Genomic DNA, 17,015 nt, shown 5'->3' with positions numbered 1-17,015 from the left:
CTTTTTTTGTTAGTATTGCATAATGCGTTGCCATGGTAACGGCATATTTTCATAAAAACTTGTGGATCGAACTACTCTTACATTTCTTGAGCAAATAACCCCAAATTTGGCATGTGTAACCGCTATCAAAGGAAGATGTGCAAGACACCTTTTTCGTGAGTATTGCACAATGCGTTGCCATGGCAATGGCATATTTTTGAAAAATCTTGCATACAGTTGTGGATCAAACTACTCTCTCATTTTTTGAGCAATTGACCCCAAATTTGGCATGTGTAACTGCTATCAAAGGTAGATGTGCAAGACACCTTTTTGGTTAGTATCGCATAATGCATTGCCATGGCAACGGCATAATTTTATAAAAACTTGTGAATCAAACTACTCTCTCAATTTTTGAACAATTAGTTTCAAATTTGGCATGTGCAACTGCTATCAAAGGAAGATGTGCAAGACACCTTTTTCGTGAGTATTGCATAATGCGTTGCCATGGCAACGCAAATTGAAAAAAAAATCGTGCAAAATGTTGTGGATCAAACTACTCTCTCATTTTTCCAGCAATTGACCCCAAATCTGGCATGTGGGACCACTATCAAATAAAGATTTGCATGACACCTTTTTTTGTGAATATTGCAATATGTGCAAACTTAATCTTTCAACAGCATTTTTTTCACTATTTAAAGAGCATATGGAAATGTTGTGGATTCAGCTTGCTTTCTCAGTCTTTTAGCATTTGGCTTGAATTTTGGCACATGTGACCACTATGGTAGATAGATGTGCAAACTTAATCTTTCATCATTGTTGAACTATGTGTTGCCATGGCAACAGCATTTTTTCATTAAGAAGGATACAAAAATATTGTAGATTCAGTTAACTCGCTCAGTCTTTGAGCATATGGCTTGAAATTTGGCACATGTGGTGGCTATGGTACGTAAAAGTGCAAACTTAATCTTTTGTCATTGTTGAGCAATGTGTTGCCATGATAACAGCATATTTTGATTGAAAATCATACAATAATACTTTGGATTCAGTTAACTCCCTCAGTCTTTGAGCATTTGGCTTGAAATTTGGCACATGTGACCGTAATAGTACGAAGATGTGCAAACTTCATCTTTCGTTGTTGTTGAACAGTGTGTTGCCATGGTAACAGGTAAATTGTAGTTTTGCTAACTCTTTCTGTTTTTGAGCATTTGGCTTCAAATTTGGCAGATGTGATAACTGTATAACCTAGATGTGCAAAATATATCTTTTGTCATTGTTGAAAAATGTGTTGCCATGGTAACAACATATTTTGAATGAAAATTATGCGATAATATGAATTCAGGTAACTCCCTCAGCTTTTGAGCATTTGATTTGAAATTTGGCACACGTGCCATCTGTGATATGTGGTTGTTCAAATTTCATTTTTTGTCATGTGAAATGTGTTGCCATGGTAACAACATTTTAAAATAAAAATCATAGAAATTGCCAATTTACGTATCTTACTCCCTCAGGTTTTGAGCACTTGACTTGAGTATGGCACATGTGACTATCAGTGAGCAAGATATACATTTATTCAATGTTGAACCATACATTGCAATGGTTTCTTCTTTTTTTTCCGATAAAAAGCATACAAAGTAATTGCTGGTTGAGCTAACTCCCTCAGTGTTAGGTGGGGGTATTAATCACATTGAGTGATAGTTCTAGTTCATATAGTAACATAAAACAAATACCTCAAATTCAGTACAAGAGTATTACTTTCAGATAAAAGATTTGTGAGTCACATCCTTATTTGTGTTTTCAAGACTTTGTGATATTTCAGTCATTTCACTAAAGGCAACACAACACAGAGGTTTAAGTGATTGGACATGAAGGAAATTCATTGTTTATGATGCATGTATTTGATATGTTATGATGAGCAGTAACTGGCAGCCTTATGTTGGCTTATGATCAAAGGGAATTGGGTTGGTCAATCTTTGTAATGCTAGAACTACCTATTTACGACATACTTTAATATTATATCTCTTCAGAGTGGAATACCATTGATTTCACAGCATACTGTAAAACATGATATATTCGCGGCATGAATTTTTCGCGAATTGGAGCCGACAGCCTTTTTCATGTCATGAAATTTTCGCGAAGTGCCACTGGCGTTCAATGCATATAATGTAAACATGGACTTTCGCGTGCATTTTAATTTCGCGAATCTTGGAGCTCGCGAAATTCGCGAAATTAAAGTGCACGCGAAATTTCCTTGTTTTACAGTAAGTGCCCGTTGATGCTTATGCCATGTGTACACGGCTCAGTGTCAACAGAGCAGTGTTTTGTTGTGTGTACACAATACCCATCATGTGTGAAAAGCCTAGTTGGAGATATACACACCATCTCCATACGCTTCCCCAATAGCCTACACTTATCATGCTCCTGCATAGCACCTAGGAGTGTCAACCCTATGCCCCTGCGTTTATTGTAGTCCCACACATGTTTCTATTTGTGTGTGTGTGTGTGTGTGTGTGTTTACATACCATTTCATTTGTGGTTTTGCAGTTGTATTAAGTTCAAGTTAATTGTTTGTCTCCCCTCCCTTCCTCCCCCCCCCCCCAAAAAAAAAAAAACAAAAAAAACAACAACAACAACAACAATCAACAAAAACAAAAACAGAACAATGTGTTGAATGATCATGGAAAAAGGGAGAGAGAGTTTAAAATCATCTAGCATTATTCAGATTATCATGAATTGTCATAATTGAGATTACGATTGCTCAAGCATATTCATAAACCAGCATTGGGTCAGTGCTCGTATGCCAAATAGGTAGCAAATTAACTTAAATACACAGAGGAACAAAAAGAAGGGGGGGGGGGGGAGACATGTAGAGATATGGAAAGAATATTTTCTTCTTTTCTTCTTTGTATGTAGAAAGATAGATATGTAGAAAGATAGAAAGAGAGTCTTCTTCTTTATGTAGCACAATGTTCCCAGTTGATACTGTTTGCTGACTATTGCTAGTCACCTAGGACGAACCATGGGGGGTTGGCATCATTTGTCCATTTTGTGTGTGTGTGTGTGTGTGTGTGTGTGTGTGTGTGTGTGTGTGTGTGGGTAGGTAGGTAGACCACTTCACCAGGTTAGCATCCTGCTCTTTGCGATGAATGAATGACATGGGATCTTTTGCATGCGTGAATCATGACTAACTCACTCATGGGACCTCCATTTAATGTCCTATCTGAGGGACAAAGTGTTTTGTCTTTATGAGAGGGGACGATATGATTACATACAGCATTGCTCTGCTAGGCTCGAATCGGGTCATTTTTTCCCCTTTCACGCTAGTCACCCGGGTGATCACCCAGGAGATTCAACAGAGGATCCAATGGGAAACGCCTCCAAGAAATTTCTTTCATACTAGCGAATGAGTTCCTGCTTGAATTTCTCTCTCCTACTCTACTGCAGTTCAAGTACGCGCTATGACGAATGCATGAACGTTCCTGCAAGATGTTGTTGGTATGCTGACCCTCATTTTTCACCCAAGAGTTTCACTGCAATGCCCTTTTGTGCTACAGCTTCACCTGCCTTAACCCAAGCGAACTCGGGGACAACTGCTAGTTTATCAGGGATGATTGGAGGTTCAGATTTCTGAAAAGTCAAGCAGCATTTTACCCGGGAGTTCACCTGCACTGCCTTTCATGCTACAGCATCACCCAGGTGATCCTGAGTGAAATTTGCAAAGCATGAAACAGGCATTAGATTGAGAGGCAGACATGCTGTGGGCTGAGCCAAATCACCACCCTACAGAGAGAGAGAGTTTGAGTGAGGGATTGAAAAAGATACGACTAGGGACAGAGATGTTCTGTCAATGGGTTGTTGGACTGCACTATGCTAAACTGAGAGGTAACATGAAATAATGAACTACCTATTGAGAGAGAAAGGGAATAAGGTTCAATAGAATAATGTATAGTAATGATGAACCGTCAATATTTCAAAAAACTTTGAGATCTAGAGTGCTATAGTCCAGACTGTAATTAACTTAGATGACCCCTACTCTTATCTCCTTTAACAGCCCATAATTTGTCAGAATAAGAAAAGTCAGTTTCAAAAGAAGCTACCAGAATATTGAAAATATTCAAATGAAATATGACTGATTACTGAAGAATTCAAGTTTGTAATGACTCAATGTAAATGAGTGACTCAAAGAAAAGAACTATTATGAAATAATATAAAAATATATTTTCAAATGCTACAATTTAGATGGTACTTTTTTCAAAAAACATATTCATATTTAAATGCACTTTAAAAACTAAAAAGCAAAATTTCCTTTCCTCATCAAATTCCATGAGTGTGTAGTCAAGGAACAACATCTTATAGTGTGACGTCAAAAAGTCTCCATGAAAATTTTGTTATGCCTCAACCATGAGGTGTCACCGGAGGCATTATGTTTTCGGGTTGTCTGTCCATCTGTCTGCCCGTCCGCCCATCTATCTGTCCGTCCTTCCATCTTTAATTGATTTTGTGGACAGCGTACTTGAGAACTGTGTGAAGTATCCATATGAAAGTCAGCATAATTATTTATGCATTAGAGGATGATGTGCCAATTAAATTTTGGGTGCTCAAGGCCAAAGTTCAAGGTCAAATCCTTAAAATTTCACTTCTTTCTCCATATCTCTGCATTGCCTCATATGTACATTTAATTAAACTAGGTATATGTATTATGGCACAATTATTTTCTAAGAAAAGATTTGTGCCATGGGATCAAAGGTTAAATGATAATGTTGAAATGTCCCAATTGGTTTCCCATATTTTTGAAAATAGCTCAAAGTATTGTCATGAAAATTAGATATTACCAGTTAGTAGTTGTTTGAAGAAAGATGTGGGTCATGGGGTCAAAGAGCAAGGGTCAAGTAGCCATCCAAATGAAATCTGGTTCAAAAATACATCAGCACTTAACACATTTGGGGTTGTGCTGTCAACCTTTAAAGAGGACCCTTCAATTTTTACCAATCATGTGAAACTGTTGTCTCACTCTGACTCTGTCAAGATGTACAACAGACCTATGGGAGAATAATACGATATGACCAAGGTGTACCAGTCACCATAGCAACATTTCTAGATAATTCATAGAACTGGTCAATTTGTGATCATTGCCAGCTAGTTTTGCCACTTTCATTTGTGTTTGAGTTTGAGTATGGGTCTTCAAATGTGGCCATTAAGGAGCAATTTAAAAGCACTTATTGGCAAGCAGTGACAAGACCAATTGCTGTAAGTCTCCAGTGAAGGGCTGAACAATTTATAAGGATAAACATCTGTGCAAGAGAGTACTACTGCAGCAAGGTTAGAAACATGGTCTTATCCACTGATAAGGCTTGCCCTTAACTTTTTTCTTTCCAGGTGGCCAAATGATCTGCAGTTGGCCCAGAATGAGACTGATCTTGATGCAGACTTTTCCTGTTTCAAGGCAAAGACAGCTTCTATACTGTCTGTTGAATATCATGATCCTGTTGAATTTAGAGTAAAGAATAAAACTGGAAAGTATGCTGTGAAAGTGGATATTTTTGTGTGAGAAATTTTTTTTTGAGCTGGGCCTGGTAAGATGAGTTTCGTGTGCTTTTAATTCCACTGAATCAAGGTATGAACCACTGGAACATTATAGGAGGCAAAAAATGTTGCGTGCTTTTATATTTGTGCTAGTTTCTGGTTAAGTGAAATGCGAAAATTTCAACAATGTGAAAATTTCCACTTTTACAGCAGCTTGGCTAGTGCAAGTTTTGTCACTGCAGTCTTCTGGGACAGCACACCTGTGTGTTTGTGTGTGTGTATGTGCCTGCGATATTATTTACATGAGGTCGCAAGCTTCTTTTTTTGTGTGCAAGAGTGCAAAGACTCTTTGTAATGTACTGAAAGTCACTGAAGGGCAGCTGACAGGACCTCATTTAGAGTGTTGCTGAACAATTTGTGGCTGCACAGGCTGTATACTGTATACAGCTGAAATAATTGGGCAGAGACTTAATTGCTTGTTACAAGTGAGTGCATGTTCTTACCGCAAGGCAAAGAAATCCACTTGAAAAAAAGAAAAACAAACAAAACACAAGACTACTTAGTGGTGAACCTGTTAGACAGTGATTCATAGTACCTCCAACTCTTTGCACCCTGTCGAGCAAAATCTGTGACTAGACACATGTTTACAAGCAAAAATAGAAGAGGCGTCATTTCAGGCAACCAAGGTGCCTGGTGTCTGTAGATCATTTCAGTGTCTGTCTCTGCCTGTTTGCATTCCGGGGCATTTGACATATGAGATCCACAGGTTCTCTGGCTCCCTTGCGAGCTGGGCCACGTAGCCATCGCAGCCAGGACAGTGGCTGACTGACTACAGGTGACTTCTCCATACCTTGCAAACCCCAAGTTGAGGAGAGAGACAAAAACTACTGGAATTATATAATGAAAATATATTTTGTAAACAGTTCGTTGGCTTTATACCCACCTCATCAGACTGTTCTCCCCTGATTGTGGCTGTCTTCTTCTTCTTCTTCTGATTAAGTCTGCCTCCTTCAATAGACTGACGATTCTTGCAGACTGTCAGTGCAGTACAAAAGATGATTCTCCCACTTTAGCAAAAGAGGCATTCAGGCACTGGCCTGTACCTTGAACCAGCAAGACAATCATTTCTAGGGCGACAAGACCTCATATCTGAAATTTTGGTGAAAATTACTTTTTTGGATTGTCACATAATCAGTTAAGTGATGTCCTGTCCAAATCCTAGCTCTCCTGCCCCCAAAGTGAAGCCACCACAGTATGTCAAAGGAACGGCTCTCCCATTTGATACAGTGCTTTGGCTGCCATGTTTTTTGTTTTTTTTTTGCTTTCCTGAACATTTGACATTTTGTAGATACAAGGTCTTGTCGCCGCCCCAGCAACGAAGTGCCCAGGTTTTACTCACACAACAGTCGTTTTAGTTGCCCAAGATGAAAGTGAGCAAGTGGGTTTGTAGCACCTTGGCTATGTATTACTGCAGTGTATTACCTGCCCCACTGGCCCCCTGCAGCACCAGGCCTGTCCCTGTATGGAGAACTCTGAATGCGTGATTGTCCTTGTAGACCTATTTTTGGACACAAACAAGTACATACACACACCTTAGCCTTGACTCTTCTTTCCCAATCCTTCAGCGATGTCTGAATCTACATCCACTGGGAAACCAGATACTGTACAGTGCATTTCATTCAGGTTCACTCTCTGCAAAAAAAAAAAAAAAAATGTCATGAGTAACAAAATATGTACAAATTACTGCTTTCAAGAGGAAGAAGGAAACAAGACACCCAATATACTATGACCTTTCTTGCAACATCCACAATTCCATAACCTGCATAGTGAATAAAGATGTAGCTTCAGCAGGACTCATGCTACCCTTCCACTACCCGACACTTTGTGGTGTTTAAAACAAGTGGTGAGCTTTGTGATGCAGTCACTGTGCAAATGGCAAGGTCATTGCAGATAACAATTTCTGGCCTTTAAAAAAAAAAAATAATCCTTCATACTAGTAAGAGTTATGTAATGTGTGAATTCTGTTACGGATTCTATCGCAGCCGTATGTAATATGTAGCAGCCACTGAAATTGTTGCTATTGTGCTTTGCAACATAATAGTATGCAATAGGTAGCAAAGTGCAATTTCATTTAGTTTTATTTGGTGTATGAAGTACAGACTAAACCAAAACACTTATGTGGTTTCCACAACGCGAGAGGTGGCTATGGCATTGTTCAATGCGATTGCTGTGCAAACATTAATGGCAGCACCTGATCATGACCTGAAAAGTGGCTAGCGTGGTCGCAATCAACCAAGTAGAATTTAGTTCAATTTCATTTGGTATATAAAACAGATAGAGACTGTTTTTATTTGGGGGCATTTTTTGTATTATTACCCCTGGGGGCAATGATATCAACGAGACCCAGAAAAGCAGTCCATGTGATTGTGCCAGGAAGCAGAGGCATCTCAGCCAACTGCATGCTGCAGTCAAATTGCTCTTGTAGTACTCTGATGGTGGATCTGATTCCAAGCCAAGTTACCTTGAAATGTCAACTCTTAGACTTCTATTTTAGGCATGTTGCCAATGTTTCCTTGAGTGAGCATTGTTTATGGGATATGCCCACACATCTAGCTACTATTTTGCCACCTTTTCTCTACAATATTTTACCTGTTGCCCATGATATCATAGGTGGCTTTCTTTTACATTTTTATTAGTTGTGACTAATGATTTTGATTTGTTTGTAAATGTCATCAGATACATACATGTGCGACTGTTTTTGAAAAATTGGTCATAAAAAAGACAAAAATTGAGGAAATTAGTATTGCAAATATGAAACAACTCCCAATTTCTTGTGCCCTTGATCCTGACAGGAATGTAAATGACCTTGATTCATGTCACTTCCATTTTTTTTTTTCCTGCAGGTAAATCTCATGTCTAGTATCTTTCATGTCTATGGATGTAAGTTTTGCAAATTGTTGATCAAGGTTTAAGCAGGATCACACTGTCTCTTTCACTTTTTGCTGCAGAGTTCCCAGCCACTTTGGGCAAGACTTGCCAATTTGCTGAACTTATGTCCCAATGAGAAGTTAATCGTCAATCAAGGTATGATAAAATCCATTTGTTTCTTGTTTTATTTTTTAGTGGATGACTCTACATGTGTAGAATTTCCAATTGTGTGCTACTGTTCGATGGTAGTATAACAGGCAGCATATAGTTGATCATAACTGTGATTTGCCTTCTACCTTGCAGCATGGATCTGCTCTTGATAGTGTTATCTGTAGGTCTGTGATTATTATTGAAGGGTTTATTTCTTGCATTATCACCATTGAATGCTTTGATCATGCCTAAAGATGAAATACTTTCAATGCTCCATGGAATGAATGGATCTCTGTATCATACTCGTGGTGAATGAACTAAAGATAGACATCAGTGACGGTTGTTGCTGGAAGTGCAAATTTGTAGATGACCATGTTTCAGATTGTTTACCTTCTGGTATTATGTTACTGTCAATCCGTGTATGCTACTCTGAAACTATGGAAGCAGAAAATATGGTTTGAAATTTGTATGGTATACAAGTTAGAACACACTAATGTTTTCATTTTTATGTGTGAATGGTAAAATATAATCAACTTTGTTAGTAACTTTTGAGCACCAACTTACACATTTTATGTTGCTCATGTGTTTCTAAAAGCATGCTTTGCAGATAAGAATTCATTATTCTGTGTAGGTGTTTAGCATTGATGGTTTCACACAATCAAGTTTGACACTAAATTATTAGCACCATTGTATGTTTATCATATATACTCATTACTTTGTTTTCCTGACTGACACAACCAGACTGGTGTAGCAGCACACCGATAAGACAGCTGCTTGAGGCAAGCCTGGACCAAGGGGGAGGGAGAGACTGGTGCCAGCCCATGCCACTGACAGAGGACATTGCCTTATGGCTGATGCCCCCATTGCAGTCCTTACACAAAGAGATGGCCCATGACTGCCACCATGAGATGGACCTCACACAGCAGGATGAGGTCAGTCCCAGACACAAAGTCCAAGTCCACATTAGTCTCACCAAGGAGGTTGAAGAGCTGAGTTCCAACTGGCTGTAATTGTTCAAACAGCTATTGATTTTCTTTGAAAAAGAACTCCACAGCATTTGTGTCTTTGATGATCAGGGTTTGATGCTGCCGTTCTGAGCAGTATGAAGATTCATTTTGAACGCTAACATAATGTTGGCTATGTTTTTCTTGTTTATCTGTTGAATGAAATGAAATTTCAGCTAATGATAAAGCATATTAAAAGCAAAAGTAAATCCTCCCAAAATATGTGCAAACTTGTAAATCTGAGCTGTATGTTGTGAAAATTTAACTGTACCCTTACTGCAAAGATGATTTTATCATTTTTCCAATCACTTCTGAGAAAATAAACTGAAATGGTGTAATCTTTAAGTATGGTTCTTAATTCATTTATATGTCAGATTAGTGTAAAGACTTGCAAAGTTGAGTAATTTTGATTTTAATTTCATTAAACTTTGTGCAATTTCTATTCGCCATCCCTATGTCTAGGTACCAGTAATCATGTACACCTGTATAAGAAAGCTTAAAAGCTTATAAGAAAGGGCGGCAAACAGTAACTGTCATATTAAAAGACATCTTCTTTAGAGAGTGGCTGGTTATTATGCAATGACACATGAATCACTTGTCTTCCTATCTATGGGGCAGCTCCAGTTTGGCACATACTTCAAATGTTTTTCATGCAAATGCATATGTTTTGGTGTTTTAGGAATAGACATGGTGACATGGATAAGTTAAGTGTAGTTATTTTTCTTTGTAGAATTTGCATGTTCAGTGTGAATAGCCCCAAATGCAACAATTTAGTGTCGGAAAGTGATAGAAAATGATATGAGAAGATATGAAAGAGAAATCAACCTACCCGATGAAAGAAGAGTACAATCATCAATTGTTGCAAAAGTGTGACTGAAAGGCATGTTGAAACACAATGAATTTTGTTTGCAGTTTTTCCCTATTTGATTTGTTAGAAAAAACAGAATAGAACTCAAAGCATTCCGGGTACAAATGTACTTTAAATTATATTGGTTAATACAAGCATACAGATTTCATGGTTTATGTTGATTCAGTAAATATCGCAATTAGAAATGACTGGCCTAGTGAAATTTTCTTTAAGATTATTCAAAAGATATTAAAGTTTAAGAATTTGAAAGTTTCACAAATTTTCTTAGAGCAGTAACATTAGTCTCAACCACATATACCTTTTAGATGAGGTGATAAGGTTTTTGCCCACCACTCTTCCATTGATTTGAAAAGATTAAAAAAAAAAAAACTTAGAAAAGGACTGCCATTGCTTGATCATGTTACCGCTGTTGCCTCGCAATTGATGCTACAACATAAGTCAATAAAGCTCTGATTTAAATGTGAGGAACACAATGAGTTATTTACATTTTAGTGAAAACCAGAAATTTATCAATAGCTGGGTTCACATGTACACCAATTAACGGGATACAAATCTCGAGATTTGCATCGCGATCGTCATCCCAAGTTTTTTGCACGTGTTGACAGAAAAAACCCGAAAATTAGCGGGATAAGCATTGCGATGCTAATCCCAAGAAATCTTGCGCTGGTTCATCAATTAGCGGGATAATTGGCCCCGCGCTGGTACGTGTGAACGGTTGGGATTAGAATCTCGAGTTTTTATATCCCATCATGCAATGCGCACATCACAACAGCGAGGCCTCTGCGAAGAGGTCCTTCACCTCTTTGGAGCACAACAACAACAGCGCGGGAACCACACCACTGACATGTAAAAGACAGTGGACAAAGTTAAGTGCGCGCAGGCAGTGATAGAGAAAGGCGCTGCATGACCCAGTTTGCAGGCTTTGCTGTTATCTCTATCGGCAATTAGTGGGATAATTCGGTACGTGTGGACGCGGGTACGTGTGGACGCTCGCAAAAAAACTTGGGATGTGCATCGCGATCGTCATCCCGCTATTTTGTACCTGTGAACCCGGCTAATAATTTGATACTAGGTCATAGAGAGTCGTGAGATTCATTTGATTTGTAATCATTCATGAACTATGTTTCATAGTTTCATTGCCTATCATGCACCAACTCAGTATGCAGCAATGCTTTTGAACTTGGGACTACAGTCAATGTCATAGGTCAAGGTCAGATTGTGAAAGGTCACTACTAGTCTCCTCATTGTCTCTTAAAGTGCGAGGAAGACTAGGTAAAAGGTCACTTGATGCACAATTCCCAGTTACGAATTTGACATAATTTCATCAAACTCAGCAAGCATTTTTGTTTGAAAGCAGTGTACCAAGTTGATATATCGCAAATATTTGCTGAGGAATAAAGATCAAAGTCAAATTCTCAATAAACCAACTCAAATATTTGCTGAAATATGTCTCTAAGCTTTAAAAAGAGTGTACCAGTACTATGGTAGGGCATTTCATTGTTCACATTTTCAGTGTGCTATTCTTGAGGATTTGGATCCTCATTGAGTTCAGAGTAAAAATGTACTGTAAAACACAATATATTTGCAGCATAAAAATTTAGTGAATTGGAGCTGACGGCCTCTCTCGCAGCATGAAACTTTTGCGAATTGACACTTACATCCAATGCATATTGTGTAGGCAAGAACTTTCGCGTGCATTTTAATTTTGCAAATGTTGCTGCTCGCGAAATTCGCAAAATTAAAATGCACGTGAACATTCCTCGTTTTACAGTATAATAGAGACATTATGCAGACCTGAATGAGTGATATACAACCACTCTTCATGGGTGAAAGACTGCTAGGTATTACCGGTATGTATGCAATCAATACATTTTTTTTTTTTCAGTTCAAAGGAATGTTGCTAAGCAAAACATACGAAAACTTTGAAGTTAGATTCTTTAGTTGAGATTTTATACAGTTAAGAATCCCTGTAACAAATGTTGATGAAAGAAAAATGTAGTAAATCCATCTATTATTTTCTGTCCCCCAGATGGTGGTGCGAATATTATGTTTGCGTCAGTTTGGTTACTACCTGACTGGCATCAAAGGTATCAGCTTGCTCTATGAAAACAGTCAGTTTAGCAGTCCAGCTCCAGACACACAGAAGGAAGAGAGAGAAGAGTGTCATGCCCCCAGCAGTGCCAGTCAGTCTGTGAGTATTCTCTCTCTCCATGGAGATCTCTCGCTATGCTTCAAGTCCTAGAATGCTCTTTTTACTAGATTTCTTCCTTGTCTCTTTCTCTTTATCCATATGTCAGTCCACTGTTTGTTTGTTTGTTTGTTTGTAGGTGTTGTTGTTGTATGTTGTTGTTGTTGTTTTTTGTTGTTGTTGTTGTTGTTGTTGTTGTTGTTGTTGTTGTTGTTGTTGTTGTTGTTTGATATGGCAACTACTTCTGGAAGCTGCGGTGGGTCTTGCCACTGTGTAACTCCAAAAGATCATATCCTGTTCAGATAAACATGTAGATATTTTCAGTCAAAGTCAGTCAGAGGTCAAAGAGGCCAAATGTACGTTTCTGTACAGATTGGAATTGCTGAATGAATATCATTACAGTAGGGACTATCCTAATTAAAACAAATGTCTTACATTGTGCAAATTCTCCTGGCAGCTGATAGACAGAAAAAAGGAAAATGTTTGAGAAGGAATAGATGCTGGTGCAAACAATTCCATTATCTGTGATCTTTTGGATTGGATTTTGGACCTTTGTGATCTTTTTCCCCTTGTACAATAATATATAAAATGAGAGATATTCTGATACAACAAGAGATACAAAACAAAAGCGTGCCAACAAAACAAATTTCCAAAAATGGACTATAAGACTGTATTGAATTTAATTGAATAAAGAAGTAGTCAGTTTCATATCATAGTGATCACTTTCATTTTTATTAATGTCTAGTATCAAGATGCACACAAGTGATTTGTAAGTGGGGAAAGAATACAGGAAACTGCCACTGCAGAGCTTTACTCGGATGATGTCCTAAACAAAATTAATTACAAAAGGAGATTAATGCATTACTGGCACTGTTAATATGTTCAAGTTCAGGTTCAAGTGGAAATTTATTTCATTTTTCCACAGTAAAATAAAATATAAACATAATCTCACTTTCTTCAGTGACAGAAATAATGCATGTAAATTTATACAGAGAAAACAATAATTGAAAACTTACAGTAGGGATACATTGCAATGGTTGCTAAGGTAACAAAAGTGAAATTATGATATAATCTGGACTGACCTTTAGGGGGATACGACATTTATTGCCTGAACTAGATTTGTATTGCCCGAGTCGGAGACCCATTTCAGGCATCTTGAGCGGTAACATAAATCACTACAGATGTAAACTTTTTACAACTTCCCAATTCACGGTTACAATTTTTCACTCGGGTCCAGCTCAAGCTCTACACCACACTGCGCATTGCATCCCTATACACAGCTCAGGTAGGCGGCGCGCGTCTTTCGTGTATCAGCTAACTCACACAGGGGCAAGGATCGTCCTCTATTTTTACGTGTTAACCTATGGGAATTTGCCCTCTGTCACGAAACTCATGTATGTGGCGTGCATAGAAACAGCCAGCTCACACAGTAACAACGATCGTCCTTTAGTTTTACATGTTAACCTATGGGAATTTACCCTTCGTCATGAAACCACTCTGCGAAAAACAGTCATCAACAGCAAATTTTCCTCACTTGGAGCTCGAGTGCCCGGATGCTATATTCCCCTCGTTTTTAACGTGCAAATCCCATAGGGGTTTGCCAAAGCGGGGAATATGAGAAATTCACCCCTCTCCTCCCTGTTGATGTGCAATCCAGCATGTAATACGAAGAAATACAATTTCGTAGAACCACAACGCAGATGTCTGATATGGGCAATAATTGTCAATATGCACTGTGTGAAAAAAATGGAGGGATCCACTAAAAAGACAAAGCTTGTAGAGTGTGGGCCCCTCTTGAATAAAAAGTTCGGTGCAAAGATTGATTGAAAACAGCAACAATACATACACATATTTTCATTACTAGAAAAAGAAGGGTTGTGCGAAGAAAATTCTGTGTCCGTGTGGTTGTGCAAGTGTGTCTGCATGTGTGAGTAGGCCTATGTGTTTATGTGTGTGCGTGTGTGTGTGTGTGCGTGTCATTGAGATGACAGTTCAGCACGTCATGAGGCAACATGCAATACTAATATAAAAATTGTTTTTAAGAATAACTTATATTTAAAAGTACCTTTTTGTGATATGGATTTCCCACGTGGCACCAATGTTCATCAAGGCAAATGAAAATATTAATCAAACCAGGCATAATCCTGAACAAAATCTTGAAGGGCACAGCCAAAGGCCAATGAGCAGGATGATACAGAACTTGTCATATTATTAAATACAGTCTGAATGGAGACTATCTAATGCAGACAGATCAGATATGTGTAAGTCATTGGGAGTTGACTGATATGACAAAAGACAAGCAGAGACATATCTGTCAATGTTGTGAGTCAAATTGAATTGAGTATCAATATCCTCCTGCCCAGATAATGTGTTGTGATAGGGCCGATCCAAAATTCCTCTCTATTTGATGATGTCATGAGCCTGCAGAGACCTTTCTCTACTTATGTTGCATTCAAAACATGAATATATCTTCATATTTGCTTCATTGTTTACGTATGAATTCGTTGTATAGTATTATTTTCTTGATTTCCCTTTTATTTCCTGGCCGAAAAATAATTTTATGATAATGGCACATACAGTTGTAGAGTTCAGGCTCTCACAGTGAACAAGCATAGGGAGCCTACATGCATTACAGGCTGCATTTCTCTACTTCTTTCAGTAGCATGTGCCAAGAGCCACAGACAGATGAGTAATTTGCCATGTAACCAAGTGAGTCACTCGAGCAGTTGTGGCTTTTTAATTGATAGCTCTCAATTCGAGCGACAGGTTGCTGGTGTGGTTGTGAATCATGCTGATATGACAGCCAGATTTTAATTCATGCCACATTGTTTGCCCTGCCATAAGAGCCAATAGGCTGCTGCATATTGCCTGGATGCATGAGTGAGACACTCGCTGGCTCTACTGCAGTATGTTTACCTACTTTTGGCACCAAAATGGTATTTGATTTGTGTGTGTGTGTGTGAAGACACACTCTTTCTATCCCTTCTTTATATTATGTCAGGCTGAAAGTAATGTACACAAAACCAAACAACTTTATAACTAGTTTGTATGCATCTAAAAGTTGTCTATTTCAATATTCTTAAATCTGTCAATATTCTAGAGAATGACATAAGGTTTGTTGAATCAACTCCACTCAAACTTTAAAACAACATACTAGCAAAGTATTCTTTAAGTAAGTTTACCTGTCACATCTCATGTTTTCAGTATGTTTCGAGTCAGCAGCTATTCACGAAATTAAAGACACTCAAAAATATTGACTCTGATCCCGATATGAATGTGACACACATGTATACATTTCTCCGTTCAGTACAGTACTCCACGATCGCGAATTTAACCACTCACAAAATCGTTGGAAAGTCTCAGTTAGCAAAAATTTAGGCTTGCTAAATATGTGGCGTGTACAGTATATTATTTACAGTAAATGAATCACATATAATAACTTTTTTGTGATGTTTAAATTCTGAAGGAACTTAAAGAGAAGTGGATTTAACGTCTGTGTTCATAAATGTTTATCAATGAAGGAGACAAGATGTACATCTTTTGTAAGTCACTGAGGCTTTACATCAAGAGAGTTGAATATTGATCACTTCACATTTTTTTTTTGACAAGGAAGGTTTAGACAAGAGCTTTGCAACATTGTTTACACGCGTTGTATTAAAATGTTCTTTTTTGGTTTGTGTATTGTCATACAAGTTAGTTTCAGCTATTAGATATACGTGTATTGACATTAGGAGCTTGTTATAATATTGAGAAATCTATTTTTTCTTTCATATTTGGATGTACTTGACTAAAAATAACTGACTCACCAGACACACTGATTCATTGCTTGCTTGTCGATCTCGTCAACTTTTTTTTTTTCAGTGAACAATAGAATAGTAGCAGTAGTAGTACATGTAGTAGTAGTTCTAGTAGTAGTAGTAGTAGTGGTAGTAGTAGAAGTAATAGTAGTAGTAGTAGTGTAGTAGTAGTAGTAGTAGTAGTAGTAGTAGTAATTAGTAGTAGTAGAAGTAGTAGTAGTAGTAATAGTAATAGATGGAGATGGGGCCAGAGTTGAATTATTACAGTGAAGATGGTGGTACAGTTTAATTCAGTTCATTCTCTGTGTACAAGGTGTATCCATATTGTCAATGTGCTAAATAAGTTACCATATGTGTGGTGTTATTATTGAACAAGGAGCAACCAGTAGTATCACCTACGCATGCATGGTAATACTGTTATTGCAGAAATTCCACATTTTCAGATTAGTATGTCAAATAATTTTTGAATGATGTTATAGATAATCTTCCCTTTATTCAATGTCGGGATGTTTTGTGGGGTTTTTTTTTTTGCTCTCAGTAACTGGGAGTAGAAAGGGATTTACTGTATATGCTGAATATTT

The 17,015-nt window shown here is 37.9% G+C and overlaps 1 protein-coding gene across 1 annotated transcript in view; it reads left to right on the top strand.

Annotated features, from left to right (window-relative positions):
- LOC139722683 (nonsense-mediated mRNA decay factor SMG5-like) overlaps positions 1-17,015 on the top strand; it is a 48,556-nt gene that overhangs the window by 22,079 nt on the left and 9,462 nt on the right. Inside the window, exons 13-15 of the mRNA XM_071633977.1 lie at positions 8,508-8,583; positions 9,319-9,509; positions 12,479-12,640. Of these exons, the coding sequence (XP_071490078.1) occupies positions 8,508-8,583; positions 9,319-9,509; positions 12,479-12,640 (429 nt within the window). The remainder of the gene's footprint in view (positions 1-8,507; positions 8,584-9,318; positions 9,510-12,478; positions 12,641-17,015) is intronic.

Source organism: Diadema antillarum, unplaced genomic scaffold (genome assembly GCF_040938485.1).
Source record: "Diadema antillarum isolate AM-2024a unplaced genomic scaffold, OU_Dant_1.0 scf00000170, whole genome shotgun sequence".
Taxonomy (NCBI): Eukaryota; Metazoa; Echinodermata; class Echinoidea; order Diadematoida; family Diadematidae; genus Diadema; species Diadema antillarum.
This window is presented reverse-complemented; position numbering and strand designations above follow the sequence as displayed.